Raw genomic sequence first — 16,781 nt, forward strand, 5'->3', positions numbered from 1 at the left:
CCAGTTCTCAGCCAGCAGAGCCAGTGAGAGAGGCGGGGCTTAAACCCAGGCCTAGCTGCCTCGAAATCACATCCTTTTGACCACAATACTGTGCTGTCCCCAACACACACGCATCCTGCGAGGTGTTCTCCCAGCTTGTGGCTTCAGGCTGAGCAGGTCCGGAAGGTGCCAGGTCTTCCTACCCCCAAACACAGAGGGTCCCTTTGAGAGTCACATGTTCTGTGCCCACTCTTGTCCTGTCGGCACGATCCTCACAGCTTTTTCTCAAAAGGTGCCCTGTGGTGATCCCAGGGGTGTCCACTGAACTGGGATGAGGATCCCTTGCTGGCGAGGCTCTGCCCCACCACCGCAAGGAATTCCCCTGTGTGCCAAATTCTAAAGGTGGGCCTTCCCCTTTCCTTCACCTTTTCTGTGTGCTGCTTTTCTAGAAACTCATCTCTGAAAATCCTTTTAGGCCTTGGAGCAGCCATTGTCAGCACTCACAAGGCAGAAAGCCTGCCAAGTCCTGCAAATTGGGGCAGAAGTTGTATTAAAGAAGTTGAAGGGGTGGGTGGACAAAAGCTGCTCTCCAGGCGGCCTCTGCAGCTTGGCCTTGCTGCCCAAGGGCTGAACCCCAAGAGAAAACAAGTAAGGTCTATCCCTCCCATTTTTCCATAGCACAGAAAATCTGAGGTGCTCCTGTAGTGGGAAAACGGGTGACACACACAGTCTAGAAAACCCTTGCTGGTCTGTGAAAATGTTTGAGAACCTATGAAATCCCAATTCTAGAATCATTTCCCTGCCCTGTCCTCCCACTCTTCCTTTAGAGAATTTGGGGAAACGAGCCCACGAGTGACAGTGGCCAACACTGTTATGAAAGATGTTTCCTGGCAGAGGGAGTGGCCAATCCCTTCCATGCTTTGGGGCCCCTTTTGTTACCATTTCTCTCTGGCGTTCATCTGAGCTCTGAAAAGATCCTTGGAATCACACACAACATGTGATTAACTGGTTTCTATCAAATATTTTTCTCTGCCGTGTTTCATGACTTTCGGGCATTACTTGGATTGGATTACTTCAGGTTTTATTTCCCCAGGCTTATTTGTTTCCTCTTCTGATTGCTCTCTTGCTTTATTATTATTTTACATATAATTTTTAAATAGCGATTGTTGATCACAGAGCTGCAGAATGTTCTAAGTTCAAAGACAGACCCCAAATCCACAGGGTGGCATTATTACTAGAATCATCACCTTCCATAAAGTTTTAGAACCTCCCTTTTCCTCTTCTTGCCTTTTCAGCAGATGATTTGAGGTCTTCTTAGGGTCGTCTTCCACAAGAAGTACCCCTCTTTAGGCTTCAGGCTGCCAAATGCTGAGAATCACTCTGCATCATCCATCTATCTACTCCCCAAATAAGACTAGATTTGGCAGCCAGGGACGTGTCTTGCATCCATGCTGCCTGGCAACCTCCAGACAATCCCAGCTCCCTGCCTCTTTCCTCCTTCTTGAATTCCTTCTTTTTCTCTCCTTTTTCTTTTTTTTTCTTATTCCCTTTTACCTCCTCCTTCTCCTAGTCCCCAGACTTCTTTCCTTTCCTCTTTTCTTCCCCGAGTTTTCCTTGGAGATTAAATAGAAACAGCCAAATTCAAATTACCTTCCAGCGTGGGGGACCTAATGCTGACCTTCGACATCCCCCAAGGATGGACATCATGCCCATCTCCTAGTCCTTCTTTCTCACTCCTTATGAAGCCCAAGCCACATACCGACCCACTTTTCTCTGCGTAATGTTCCTCTTCCTGCTTCCTTGGAGGGTGTGCCCGGCAGGGCACATTCATTACCTACACCAAGGTACTTACCTGCTAGAGGCTACCTTTATGGTAGCAGGCCTCTAGATTTAAGGCTAATGGAGCTTGTGAGCAGAAGGGGCTCTGTCCCCCATCATTTTCACCATTGAAGTCAACTGGTCCCACTCTAGTTTACAGCTTCTGTCGTCCCCAGCCAGGCACACAAGTCACCTCTATGACCACTCCCCAGGATTTCCATTCACAAGGAGGGGTGGGGTGCAGATGTCAACCTGCCATGCCCCATCCTAGGAGGACAGGCTCTCCAAGAGAAACATTTTGGGGTTTGATTTGGTTTGGTTTTGGTCTAACTAGAAAAGTAGAATGAGCTCCTCTGCTAATATGCTGCTAGAGAACCCAGCCAACCCCCAGTGCCTAGTGGGAAAATTGTAGGAGTTGTGATATTTTCAGGGACTCATCATATCTGAATCTAGGCAATAATCAGTCAGTTTAAAATGAACGTTCCCTTTGTACCTTGAACGTTCCCAGGGGGAAAAAAATCAAGGATTAAAAGAGAAAGAAAAATGTGCTATGTTTCACATAAAGTAACCTCTACACTTTTGCATGCTTTTTTTCTGTGCTTGTTGCATGCATTTACCCATTAATTATGTCAGTAATGGAGAAGAAATGAAGCATTACTTTTGTGGTACAGCTGTTTAAAATGATTACTTTGAAAATGGTATTTTTTCCAGCACCTTTCCCTAAGCGTCTCTTCACCAACAGACATTACTTGCTGTGCTTAGTTGCTCATCCTTTACCCTAAATCCCTAACTGGAATCAGTTGCCTCCCTGATGCTTTAATTGCAGCTGACTCAGCTAATTCGAAAAGCTGTGATGCATCCCAACTCCTGTAGAAATTGCAGTGTTAATTAAGATAAATGTTTGAAAACCAAAGTCAAATCAAAGGACCCCTGGGCTTGGCTTTCCATGGTCAAAAGCCAATTCTGGGATGAGCATATAATTCCAGAGACACGGCTATGCCTCCAGAGCAGTTCTGTTTCTCCAGACCTGTTTCGGACCTCAGCAGTAGAGGGAGTTTTGGTGATGATTGGTGCTTTCGTTTTTTGTAAGCAAGTGGGAGGGAGGGAAGAGATCACCTTTCATCTGTGATCTGGCAGCTTGAGATTCTCAGAGAGAGAATTGGGCTGAAGAATCACAAGGTAAGAAAGTACCCTTCTTGCAGGTCATAGGGCCTTTGGGCTGGGCAGAAAGGAGGGGTTGCTGCTGACCGGCCCCATAGCTGAGGAAACCACGTGCCTGCTTCACCAGCGCTTTGCCATTTGCCACGAGCCTCTCTCTTTATCTTCCTTCTCACCCTGTCTCCTTTCCATTACTTTCTCTTGCTTCAGGGAGGTTCAGAGAAAAGGCTTCAATTCTCCACAAGATCGCCAAGAAAAAATGTCAGGTGGATGAGAACGAGAGGCAGAATGGGGCTGCTAATCATGTGGGTGAGTCCGGGGAGGCTTCCATCCCGTGCCTTTCCTGAAGTACGTGGAGGGGGGCAGAGAGACAGGACCCAGTGTGGACACCCCAACTCAGTGCAGACGCAGAACCCTGCAACTCAGCCCTCTCCTGGGTGTCAGGAAGAGTCCCACTTCCCCCTCGTGGGTACAGGGCATGAATAGACACAATATATCACCTACCCCCAGGGGAACTTTAAAAAGAGTGAAATGATTCTCTGAGGAACCATATAAAATAAATAAATAAAAATGTTAAATAAATAAAAATTTAAAAATAAGCAAAGTTACACCAGCTCCTAGCCAGGCATCTCCACTGAAGAGTAGAAAGTCACTTCATTTCAGGGATTGCACATAAAGAGGTCACATAGACCTGTCATTTAATGCTTAACAAAAGGTGAGAGTACCCCTTCTGAAATTCTTGCCTGGTAGCCAGATTTTATACCTGTGACAATGCCTGCAGCACCCCCAGTAAATTACCCGATTGTTCACTTGGTCACTCCTGAACTGAGTGGCAGGGTTCCTACAAGATGACCCTGCCTTTCCTAAGAATTCAACAGTACTCACCCGGGTCTCTTGTGGTTGACCTTTTCTGAGTTCCTGTGTGACCAGATCGTGACATTCAGGCATCTCATTTTAACTTGGAATGTAATGTTCCTCATCTCCAGTCTGTGACTCTCCCGTAGCTCTTTAATTCTAAATTCAGACTAAATTTACCCTAATCTGGAACTATGTGATACACAATACTATTGCCCAAGAAACTAAAATTATCTGCAGACAAAATTCAACAGTGTTGCACTCGAAATACATGACATTCCTTAGAAGAGTTTCTGCCTCTCCTGTTATCCTGACTTCTAGCTCAGGGAAACTATTTGGCCAAGAAACAGTCAAGATTCTGCTGGGTATGGAAAGAAAAACTTAAAGGAAATAAGCTAAAATGCTAACTATCACGCCTGGGAGGTTGCTTCTTCTCATCTGTTCATGTCTGTTCTTGGATATCTTCACTCCACTTTGGGACCCAGCCTCCTGTGTTGTCTGGCCATTGAAGGCCGATCCTAAAGTTGTATCACTTCAGCCAACAGGCACCCTAAACACAATTTTAATATTTCCCAAGGTACTTAGTACTTTTTAGTTTAAATAACTAAACCAAGTATACCAGGAAAAACAGACACAGTCACACACAGCAGAACATCATTAAGATAACGTCATCATGACTGAAAACATGGAAAGATAAAATAAGTTTGAGTTTCAGTGGCTTTCTATGTTTAAATATATCTGTGCCTCTGTATTCCACAACTAAATACATAAACATAAATATTTCCCTGTGACTTCCAAAATTTGGCTCCTTCAAACCCAACAATTTTTATGTAACTCTCAAATTATTTTCCAGTGAGAGTTTACCAGTGATAAAAATGTTTAGTTTTTCTGAAGTTGCTAGAAATACTCTGATACTCTATGAGCAGCCTGAGACTGCCCATATCTGATACTGATTAGCATTCTGGTATTCCTGGCAACCCTGACACTGAACCACACAGCTTCATTGTCTCCTGAAATCCAAGACTTGACCCAGCACAGCCAGAGGGCCTAGGAACCCATTTTATTTCCCTGTCACTGAAAGCAGGGCAAAAAAACCTCAGTGGTGCCTATCACTGATCACCTGCCGGTGTTCCTCTGAGCCCTGAAAAAAAATCTTCTAGTGCAAGGCAGGTGCTATAATGAGGATCCCAATAGTTTCTATTTCTTGTTTGCTCGCTCTGTACCAGGCACTGTGCTGAGAGCTTTGGATGCGTTTTCTTATGTAATCTTTATCAGCGTACCCTTTGATCGTATTGTTGTTGTTAGTCGTAGCAGCAGTGGTGGTTCTATTATCATCATCACCCCGATTTTCCAGATGAGGAAGCTGAATCTCAGAGGAGTTAAGTCACTTGCTAAAGGCCCCCCAGCACAAGTAGCAGAATCAGAGTGTGAACCCAGGCCTGTCTGAGATGCCCGGTGTCCACGAGTCCCAGCGTTCAACCATCGCCCGGGAGTCACTCTAGCCAAATGTCACCTCTCATTCAGGAACGATTACTTGTTCAGCCCCCCGCTCTTGCCTGGCCTGCAATAGGATGCCCAGGTGTGGAATGTTCTAAGTAGCATTTCTCCAGGCATTTCGAGAAGGCCGGGTTCCCAGGTTTGCCCTACGCATGGCACCTACACGCTGGCAGAGTTGTCTAGTCACTGAGCCTGAGGGAATTAGAGATGGAAGCAATGGGCCTTGGAGGTCACCCAGTTGATTCCCCTAATCTCATAGATAAGGTTCCTAAAGCCCAGAGGAAGAAGAGGACTTGCCCGAGGTGACAGCCCGATGGGGGCAGAGCAGAGCCTAGGACCCAAGTCTTCTGAGGCCATAGCTAATAAATATCCTTTCTGGAATGTGATACAAAAGAAAAGATCCTGCTATAAAAAATATCTGAGAGATGTGGCCCTGGGTATAAACAGTTAGTGTGTAGATTGGCTTTTGGTATAAAAATGTCCATGCTCATGTTCTTGAATGGCAAGTTGGTCAGTTTGCCTAGTCTAGAGAATGCATACCCTGGGAGTTGATAGGGCACTCAAGGTCAGACATCAGGCCAGAGGGGATGCCAGAGAGCTATTAAAGAGAGGAGGAGGGCTGAGTACACTAAAAGGCATGGGGGAGAAGGGTAGAAATCCTTTGCCATCTGACACAACCTCGGCCCTGGGCCTTATCACCCCTCAGAGACCACTACCTTCTCCCTTGGCCCAATATAGGGTGTTCTTCTCTATATGGCTCTTACACCTACTTGACTCCATTTGCTTTCTTTGTATGTGTCTAATTTATGTCACAGAAAAAATCGAGCTCCCAAACAGCACCAGCACAGAAGTGGAGATGACACCATCCAGTGATGCATCGGAACCTGTACAAAATGGAAATCTCTCCCACAGCATTGAAGCTGCGGAAGCCCAGGTATGCCTCTTTTCCATTGCTCTTCCGGGCCGCCGTTCGTGTCGATATTCTAGCACAGCAGCACGGACTTACGTTCTCCTTGGAGACCCCAGCTCCCAGCTGGGTGGACACCAGGTGGAGTCATCCGTCCTTGTGTATATTTCCCAGTACCAGCCAGGGCACCACATGCGTCAGGCTCTTCCTTTATCCAATAAGTACACATATTCTCTAAGCCACTGTTTCTCAGGGTGAGATTGGAGGACTCATGCATCAAATCTCCTGGGGATAAAAATGCAGATCCCTAGGCCGTATCCCAGACCCGATGAAACAGAATCTCTGAGAAGCAGCACCCAGGAATCAGCATTTTTAACTCCCTTCCCTGGTGATTCTTAGTAGATGATAAAGTTTGATCACTGCTGCAGTCTAATCCTTTCTCTGTCTTTAGGGCCAAGATTAAGTAACAAAGAAACCACAGCCATCACACCTTGGTTAGCCCCCTTTGGCCTTCCCTGTCCCTGCAGTTGAAATTAATCAGTACTCTGGCCCAGTCTACCATTCAGTGTTGCAACCATTAGATAGCTGTTTGATCTAATGGCTATAATATTTAACATTTATACGTACTGTGTGCCACAACTTTGGTGCTAGGTGCTTTAAACCATCCAGCTGAAGGTATAGACATTTAATATCTCCATTTTATAGCTGAGGAAGCTAAAGCTTAACAGGATGAAGTAGTTATTCAGGATTACTTAGTTTGTAGCTATTAGAAATGAGATTTGATCTCAAGACTGTCTAAATATAGTGTCTGTACTATTTCCACCAAGCAGCACTGCCTGTAGACCACAGTTGCTCAAAAAAGTAGGCAGAAGCAAAAAGTAGGTGGTGCCTGTTAGATTTCTGGATCTCACCCTCCTCAAGTGAATCAGAATTTCTAAGGCATAGCGCCCCAAACTCACATTTTAATCAGTCACCCTGGGTCAGTGTTTCTCAAACTTTAATGTGCTTAGGAATTTCCTGGGGGATCGTGTTACAATTCAGGGTCTGATTTGTCAGGTCTGGAGTAGGGCCCAGAGTCTGCGATTCTCCTGAGCTCCAAGGTGATTCTGATGCTGCTGGTACGAGAACCACACTTTGAGTAGCATTCCCCTCAAGTTTGTGACCCACTTCTCTAGGCAGAATTTTCCTGATGAGCTGATAATGAAGCCAGACTACAGCAAATCCATTCCAGCACTCTCTTCTCCTTTACACCGGGATACACTCTGCAACAGAGGAAGTCTGTACGTCTTAGACAAACACTTGCTCATTGTTGCCTGTTGCCTTTATTCCCTGAAGAAAGGTGCAAGGAAAGTTTCTTTGTTTAAAGGAAAGGATAAAGATGTCAAGCACCTTTTCATATACCTGTTGGCCATTTGTACATCTTGTTTGGAAAAATATCTATTCAGGTCCTTTGCCCTTTTTTTTTTAATATTTATTTATTTGTTTATGTATTTATTTGGCTGCATCAGGTCTTAGTAATGGCACGAGAGATCTTCGTTGTGGCACGTGGGCTCTCTAGTTGTGGCACGTGGGCTCTCTAGTTGTGGCGCATGGGCTCAATAGTTGCGGCGCACGGGCTTAGTTGCCCCACGGCATGTGGGATCTCAGTTCCCTGACCAGGGATCCAACCCGTGTCCCCTGCATTGGAAGGCAGATTCTTAACCACTGGACCACCAGGGAAGTCCCTTTGCCCATTTTTTCATCAGGTTATTCATTGTTTGCTATTGAGTTGTTTGAGTTCCTTATATATTTTGGATATTAACTCCTTATCAGGTATATGATTTGCAAATATTTCCTCCCATTCCATAGGTTGCCTTTTCATTTGTTGTTTCCTTTGCTGTGCTTTTCACAAGGTGTACGTATATCAAATCATCATGTTGTATACCTTAAATAGATAAAATTTTTATTTGTCGATTATACCTCAGTAAAGCTGGGGTGGAGGGGGGGAAATGGCTAAAGGAAAAGATAGAGAAATGGCAGCTCCTTCTGCCCTTGTCTCCTCTGCCTTCTAGGCTCCCACCCTCCTGCCCAGAGCCCTGTGGTCCCTTCGTATTAGCTCAAGGGTGAGCTGGAGGAGCAGCTTATGTCCACATGGATAAGCAGCATGTGGCAGCAGGAAGCAGGCCCCAAGGATACCTGGCTGCCCTTGGGGATGGCACAGTCACAGGTGTGCAGAGGGCAGCCTCATCATCGTGCCTCTCCATCTGGCTGGCAGAGGGACATCTGTGCCCCCCACACACGGGGCACCTTGCTGCAGGGGAGTGACAGAGTCCCAGCTGACCCCTCTCTGAGCAGAGCTGTGTCCCCAGGTCTCACGCAGGGTGAGAGGGCAGATTTGGGCCCTGATACACTGAGAGCTCAAGGGCACACAGACCTTCAACGAGCCAGGCCACCAGCTGCCTGCAGGACAGCCTGACAGTGAATTCCAGATCCACCAGGAGCGAGTTACCCAACCTCGCTTTAGTTTCCTTATCTGCAAAGTACAGATAACCATAGTACCTGCCTCATTAGGGATATTAGGAGAGTTAAGTGAGATAATATACATAAAGCACATATCACGGAGCTAAATGATGCTATTTATATTATTATGTGTTCATACCTACTATATAAACAGCATCCAAAGTGTCCTTTCCCTATAGGTAAAATGCTTATTGTAGACAAAATGAAAATGAAACATATATTATATATATATATATCTATATATAAATATATAAATATATATATATATATATATAAATTTGAGAGTATTCAGGGTATGATAAGTAAATTAAAAAACATCTGTGGTAGGGAAATCATTATGGCCCAGTGTGATCAGGGAGGTCTATACAAAGTGCTCTGGGAGCCTGCCAGAGGAAGAAATTGACCCTGGCAAGGGAAAGTGTAAAAACTTCAGAGAAGAGGTAACATTTGAGCTGGGTATTGATGGGTAAGTAGGAGTTTGTCGCTCAAAGAAGGAGGAGATGACCGAGATGACAACATGTTCACTTGGAGGGAGATTCCTGTGTAGTGATTGGTTGAGAAAGCCAGGGGAACTGAAGACTGAAATATAAGGTGAGGAGTGAGGAGAAATCCACTAGGAAAAGTAAATTGGGCTGAAATTCTTCCATTGTTGAATCAGAAAATTTTCAGTGTTCATCTAATGTGTGTCAGGCAATGTGCTGTGTACCAGAGGTGCCCACCATCCTAGCAGAGCAGAGAGCCTGCAAATGTAAACCAAGGTATAATTATAGACAGCCATAGGACCATGAAGAAAATAAAGCCTGGTGACTCAGTGGAGGGCAAGAGTGGAGGGGCCCCTTTAGGTTGGAAGGTGAGGGAAAGCTTGACTAAGGAAGTGGCATTTGAACAGAGGCTGAACTTTAAGAACAGGTCAGTCAAGGGAACAGCACCCACAGAGGCAGAGATGAGCTCGGCTTGTTTGAGGAACAGAAAAGTCACTGTGGCTGGAGAGTGGGGAGTGGAGGGAGGGATGATGGTGGCAGTGAGGTCTGACAGGAGGGCCGAGTGGAGCTGGCCTGCCTTGTAGACCATGATACAGGAGTTGACTTCATTCTAGGGCAGCAACAAGCTGTCAGAGGTTCCCAGATGTGCTTTGCACTTGTAAACGATCCAAGAGACTGCGCTGGGGTGTAGAGAGTGGATTTGTGGCAAGAGATCGTGTAGTAGTAGTGGAGCAAAGAGGTCGCTGCAGGAGGTGAGGCAGAGCTGATAGTGGCCTGGACCAGAGCAGTAGACAGGCAGGGGAGGAGAGGCACAGGGATAAGGAAGGGCGTTGTAGGCACTGTTCAGCAGTCTGGACCTCCCCATCCTGGGAGTGGGGAGGCGTAGAGGGTTTAAAGGGAGCAGTGGCAGCTTTGGATTTATGTGATAAGAAGAGAGCTCTTTCTGAATGGTCAAGCAGGGGCCAGAGTGAGGGAGGACAGAATGCAGGGCAGCGAGGTAAGAGCCTGTTTGGTTCAAAGATCAGCAAACTATGATCTGTGGCCAAATCCGGCCTGCAGCCTGTTTCTGTGCAACCTATCAGATAAGGATGTTTTTATATTCTTGAACATTTAAAAAAAAAAAAAAAAGGCAGCAGTAGCATATGTGACAGAGACCATAAAGCCCGTAAAGCCTAAAATATTTACTATCTGGCCCTTTACAGGAAAAGTTTGCCCACCCCTCATTTCAACCATCTGCAGTCTTTCCAAAAAAAAAGAAAAAAGAAAAAAATAATGAGGAAGCTCTTCATGCACTTATATGGAATGATCTTCAATATATGTTGTTAAGTGGGAAAGGCACCATGCCAAATTACATCCAATATACTCTGTGTAAGAGGAAAAAAAGGAGGGAAATAACATAGTAACATATAAACATTTGCTTTGGATGCTATTGAAGAAACTGGTCATGCTGATTGCCTGCAGGACAGGGGCCTGTGGTAGGGAACCAGGGTGGGAGGTAGCCTTCTGCACACGTCTTTCAGTATGTAGCCTCCTGTAGCTTTTGAATTTTGAATGAGTTAACTGTTTTACCTATTCCAAAAAAATGCAACAACTAAAAATAATAATGGGTTAAATTAAAACAGAAACAATATGCGTTAGTCCTTTAAGAGTAGAGTCTCTGTAGACAGACCACAAATTGAAGACAGAGTTCAAATCCCAGATCTGCCACTTACCAGCTGTGTGACTTTGGACAAGTTACTTAACCTCTCTGTTCTCATCTTCCTTCTCTCTGAAACAGGAATAGTAACCTATTTCATAGCATTATTGTGAGACTCGAAAGCTCGTAGAACAGTTCTTGGCACACGGTAAGCACTGCATAGGTGTTTGCTATTAGCAGTACTTAGTAAAACTGTTTAAAAATGGCTGTTAGGTAGCCCAGATGACAAGGCCTCAGACCAAGTATTGGCTGTGGCAGGGGTGACAGTGGCTGGATTGTGAGAGCTGTTTCTGAGGCAGAATTGAGACCCTTTGGTAATAAATTGGTCACAGAGCGTGAACAAGAAAAAGCAGCTGTGGGTGGTGCTTGAGTTTCAAGGCTGGAAAAACTGGGTAACACGGTAAATTAAGGCTGTGATTCCAGAGTCAGAAAAAAAGGTGTGAAATCAGGACACTCAGGCCACCCAAAGCACAACTTCACAGAAAGGATTCAATGCCTTTTTATTGTGTTGGTTTTCTTTCTTTCCCAGTTGTATTTTTATCAGGCTCCAGGAGGAATGAGGTGTGCACCTCGACTTTATTAATGGAAGTGATGAGCCCCACACACCACACACTGACTGCTGATACTCTCCTGAGAGTTTAACCTGTCTCGTGTAATTAACCTGCTGTTTTCAAAACCCTGTTTACCAATGAGCTAATTTTACACCGACACCTCAGCTCTGAGACCTTCCTTCTGTCCAGGCTTTACACTGGCAATGAAGAGCACTTTAAAATATTCTCTCTTACCAAGGAAGCCCCTTTGCAGGAGGTTTTCTGCTTCATTTGTATATTTTGTGGAACCAAGAAATAATTTGACTTTTCGAACAGCTTAGTGCTAATTATCTTCTCCCAGTACCTGCTAACAAAATGCTGTCAATTCTAACAGAACTGATTTGAGCTGTCACTGAGAATTTACCAACCTTCTAAATTTTCAGTGTTGGAAATTTATCCAGGTTTGAAAAACAATTCTAAGTTATATTCTCTCCCACTCAGAACCCAGCATTTTCTTACATTTTAATTTGGCCAGTCTAGACAACAGCCAGGTGATTGCATGTGGCCGGCTTGCTCAGGGAAGCTGCCTGCCTTGCTGCATCACAATCCTCCAGACACGGCACATCCAAACTCTTTACATACACACGCACAGTGAAAGGGTAGGAGGGGAAATGCCTTGCAAATTTCTTAGATTCTGAAATCTGAAAATCTAACTTTTTTTTCTTGTATTATGCTTTTTATATGTTGCAGCTTTTATTTCATTTCACCTCTGAGACTTCTCTCTGTCCTTAGGGAAATCCAGATTGTCTTTGCTTTGGTTAAGAGTTGCCCAGATGCACCAGTGGGCAAACAGACTTATTTAAGATAATCACATTCCTAGGAAAAATGAATATGTATGTGTGTGTGTGTGTGTGTGTGTGTACACACACACACACATATACTCACACACACATACGTGTACTGATAGATAGATGATAGATAGAAAATGTATAAAGCGCAGACTTTTTTCTCACTTTACAACTTAAATATCATCTTGCTATATTAAGTCCTTCCTTTCTCCCTTTGGGATTTCAACCCTGCCTTATTTCTCCCCAGTCTAGCATTCGTCCTCACCTAAACTCAGTATGGTTTTTAAGATCTGCTCTCAGTGCTGATAAAAATATTTGGGTATTATGTGACTAAGTAAAGGATGAGTAGGGAAAAGATGATGGATGTGATTGTGAGCTTAGATTTCTCTTAAGAAAAATAAAATAAAATGCACAAAGATATTTCTCTACTATTAAATGTGCATCTCTGAGGGTGGTAAAAAAGCGTTGTTGTCAAAGACAGCAGTTTGTTTTGGATTACTGTTGTCGTTTAAAGTTATAGCTATGATTTTAAAGCTCCATAGAAAGACTTCATAATAAACATTGGTCCAAAACATTAGCTCTGATAATATTTCCAACATTATCCAAGCAGATGGGACCTAGAATCCATATGATGTCTTTCTTCCTAAAATATTACCTTTAGTTAGTAAACATTTACTTTCTTAGCAGTAATAAGTTTTAACAGAGGCCTTTCGAACCTCAAATCCTCCTGTTATTCAAAGAGCAAGTATCTCTTCTAAATGATTAAGGTGGAATAGCCAGATCCACCATTTTGAAAGTTTCAAAACAGCTAAGGACCGAATTTCCCAATATTGATGAGATTATTCAATCTCTTGGAACATTGGTGAAGCATAATAAGAGGATTCTGGCACTCAAGAAATGGAGGAAAGTAGAAAATAGTGGAAATTGGGGCTGGATCTCTGTGTCTGACACAGCCAGAGCACAAGGGCAGTATTGGGGAGAGAGGGCAAGGCCTTTCTCTTGTGAAAGAAAAAGAATATCCAAAGATTCTTCATCAGACTGGAGTTTGCAAGGTCCAAGCCAAGAAACTTATTAGTATCTGAGAAGAGCTAATACAAACTATAGAAAAAAGCAAAAATTACAGTATTTTACCTACCAAGCCTTAGTACATGGGTTCCGTTTCTGGAGGAGATAACATTTTTTCCTTTCAATCTATACACATATTTTTTAACGAAAAGTTGAGATCTAGTTCCTATATCTGATGACCTGTACAATATTTACCAACTGCTTAAGATGCACTCAGAGGCCTTTTGACCACACTTGAAAATGAAATAGATAGATCTGGCTCTTGGGTTTCTGCCTAAATTTGAATATTGACAGAGAATTATAACTTCACTTAGAATCTTACTGTTAATAACACCATTTGTCATTGTGCTTTCTGAAGTAGTTTGAAGAAAGTCTATTAATTATTCACATAAGATACATTAAGAGCTGACTATTAATAAAAAGGAAAAAACTCCATTGACACCCTGAAAAAAATACCAACATTAATATTACTGTTCCTATGAGTAATTGTAATCCAGTTGATGATTAAACGATGAGAATGACTTTTGAATTGTTTCTTAGATTCTTCAGTAGCTTTTATGTTGACAGATCTTTTATGATTTGTATCAGCAGGATTTACGAAGCCCATGAAAACTATACAAAAACCAGTTTAAAATAGCAATACAGAAAGAAATCCATCTTGTCCATAGGTTGCACCTCAGAATTATTTGGGCAAAAAGCAAAGTGAAGGAAAGTAATTGCATTTCACCAGACTCTCCAAAAGCCATTTTACATTAATATAAAATGGTTTCTTGGCTTCTTGGAAAACTTAGGTCCAGACAGCTTCATCACTCACAGCAAAATATTTTGAAATCTTGGTTTCAATTCAAAGTCATGGAGAAGCAGATGAAGTTTTTTCAGGTTGCCACTGCTGAGTGAAACCTTATCATTTTGTATTTAATATGCTAAGTTCTTGATGCTAGATTTCTTTCCATCTATATGTAAAACAAACCATAAGATGGTATTTTAAGGGGGGGGGGAATTATTTCCTACTGCTAGACAGGCAGAGATTAATCACTTCTTAAAAAATCTGTATGCTACATAAATGTTAGCTCTGTTGGTTCAGGATGTCCACACAGAAGGCAATACAGATGTCTCAGATGGTGCTGCCTTCCAAAAAGAGATGCTTTTTGACTGACCTCTTCTTGACTTATCTCTTGGAAAGAGATAAGTGATAGAAACACAGAGATAAAAACGGAGTCGAGAGATGAAGGATATTGGTAAATAATGCAAGGGCAAAGACATTGAGAAACTCAAGAGAACAAAAATAAAGAGATTTCTCAAAGACTCGGTAAAGAATGAGTGAAAGGGTGATTTAAAAATAAATTATAGCAAGTGAACACTTTATTTTCAAAGCCAAAAAAACAAAAGGATTCAAATATAAGATATTTTTAAAAAGATAAATATCCATATGGACAGTGTGTATAAGTCCACTCGGGGTGCCATAACAAAAAAATCACAGACCGGGTAGTTTAAACAACAGAAATTTATTTTCTTACGGTCCTGGAAGCTGGAAGTCTAAGATCAAGGTTTCGGCCAATTCAGTTTCAGGCAAGGGCTCTCCTTCTGGCTTGCCGTTGGTTGTCTTCTCTCTCTGTCCTCACAGAGCCTTTCCTACACAAAAGGTGTGGGTGGAGAGAGAAAGGAGCAGGGGAGAGCTCTCTGATGTCTGTTCTCACAAGGACACTAATCCTATCAGACCAGGGGCTTACTCTTATGATGTCATTTAACCTTAATTACTTCCTTAGAAGCCCCATCTCCAAATATACCCACACTGAGGGTTAGGGCTTCAGCATATGAATTTTGGAGGGACACAAACACTCTATCCATAATAGTCAGTAAGGATTCATCTTAGAGTTGAGTAACTGAATTTTTCCAAACACGACTCTGGTCTTCCATCATTGTGTCTAACAGTTTTTCTTCCTGGCTCTCCTGTTTTTATTCCCTTTTCAAAGAGGAAAGGCAAATGGCAAATGAAGTTGTCCCTAGAGCCCTTAGCTGACCCATCCCAGAACTCTGAGCTTGCACTCAAAATGACTCACACACACCTTCTTTGGCAAGTCCTGAACGATAGCTCTGGGGTCCCAAAAATTCATTTTCACTTGTGTCCCTCAGACGTTTTGAGTATAGGTCTTTGGGTCTGTAAGACAAAATGATCCACAACCTAGTAATGAGATTTTTATGGATCGATATTTTGAATTTCAAGCACAATGTTTTGGCTCTGTAACAGACGAAATGAAGGCTACTGGTATGTTGACCCCACTAATTGGCCAACCACTTTAGGAAAAAAAATGGAGATGACATGAAAACCACTTACTGTCCCTGAGCCAGCTGATATTTATGGTGTGAGTTTATAATATATGTCTACTGCTCAAGCCACCCAGTCTATGGTGTTTTGTTATGGCAGCCCAAGCAGACTAATACGCTGACCATATGGATATTTATCTTTTTAAAAAATCTCCTTTTTGAATAGATTTCCTTTGTAGTAAAGCACTCCATGGAATGTTTCTTGGAAGGCACCTTCTACTTGCCAAACAGATGTTGATTTCAGAGCCTTTCACTGTATTAAAGTGTGACTGTGCATTTTTGAGAGCTCCAACTCTAGTGTTGTTTTTAGCTCTGCTCAAAAGACAGAATCAAGGTGTCACAATATTATGAGTCTGCTTGGAAGCTTTGTTTCAGATAGAAAGTCTACTTACAGCCCATCTACTGAAATAAAAGAGCATTTTCTCCTTAGGGCTATGGAATTTTCCCTTTCATCTTATTTACAAAGGCCTTGTGTTTATTCCTCTTACCAAAGAGGAAAGTAAATTAGATTGTTGACATCACGGTAGTCAATGAATGCTCAGTAAATGTTGGATGAATGGATAGATGAGGAACACAATTATTGCAGTTTCCACTTTCACATGAAAAAAAATAAATTATAGAATTTTCCCTTTCATCTTATTTACAAAGGCCTTGTGTTTATTCCTCTTACCAAAGAGGAAAGTAAATTAGATTGTTGACATCACGGTAGTCAATGAATGCTCAGTAAATGTTGGATGAATGGATAGATGAGGAACACAATTATTGCAGTTTCCACTTTCACATGAAAAAAATTAAATTATAGAATTTTATTGCTTGGAAGTATCATAAGTCACCTAGTCAAACTTCTCTCTCCTGGATGTCTTTGAAGAAATTCTTCTCCTAACCATTTGTTAAAAATAATAATAATAACTAATGTTTATTGACTGTTTACTCTGTGCCAAGCGCAGTTCTAGGTGCTTTTCCTGGACTATCTCAGTTAATTCTGTCACAGCAGTCACATTGTAAAAGAACATTCTGGAGCAGAAGTAGGTCTTCTTCGTCTTTTAGTCCCTTCTCCAGCAATCCCTTCATTAGGTGAGGCACTTTCAAGATTTCTTCTCTCTCTAGGAGCCTCCCACGTAC

General features: G+C 42.8%; 1 protein-coding gene across 4 annotated transcripts in view; it reads left to right on the forward strand.

Moving 5' to 3' along the window:
- SLC24A2 (solute carrier family 24 member 2) overlaps positions 1-16,781 on the forward strand; it is a 244,445-nt gene that overhangs the window by 192,010 nt on the left and 35,654 nt on the right. For all 4 annotated transcript variants that reach the window (XM_082401000.1, XM_082401002.1, XM_082401001.1 and 1 more), the window contains 2 exons: positions 3,166-3,264; positions 6,123-6,241. In XM_082401000.1, the coding sequence (XP_082257126.1) occupies positions 3,166-3,264; positions 6,123-6,241 (218 nt within the window). The remainder of the gene's footprint in view (positions 1-3,165; positions 3,265-6,122; positions 6,242-16,781) is intronic.

Source organism: Balaenoptera borealis, assembly GCF_965194805.1.
Source record: "Balaenoptera borealis genome assembly, chromosome: 8".
Classification (NCBI taxonomy): Eukaryota; Metazoa; Chordata; class Mammalia; order Artiodactyla; family Balaenopteridae; genus Balaenoptera; species Balaenoptera borealis.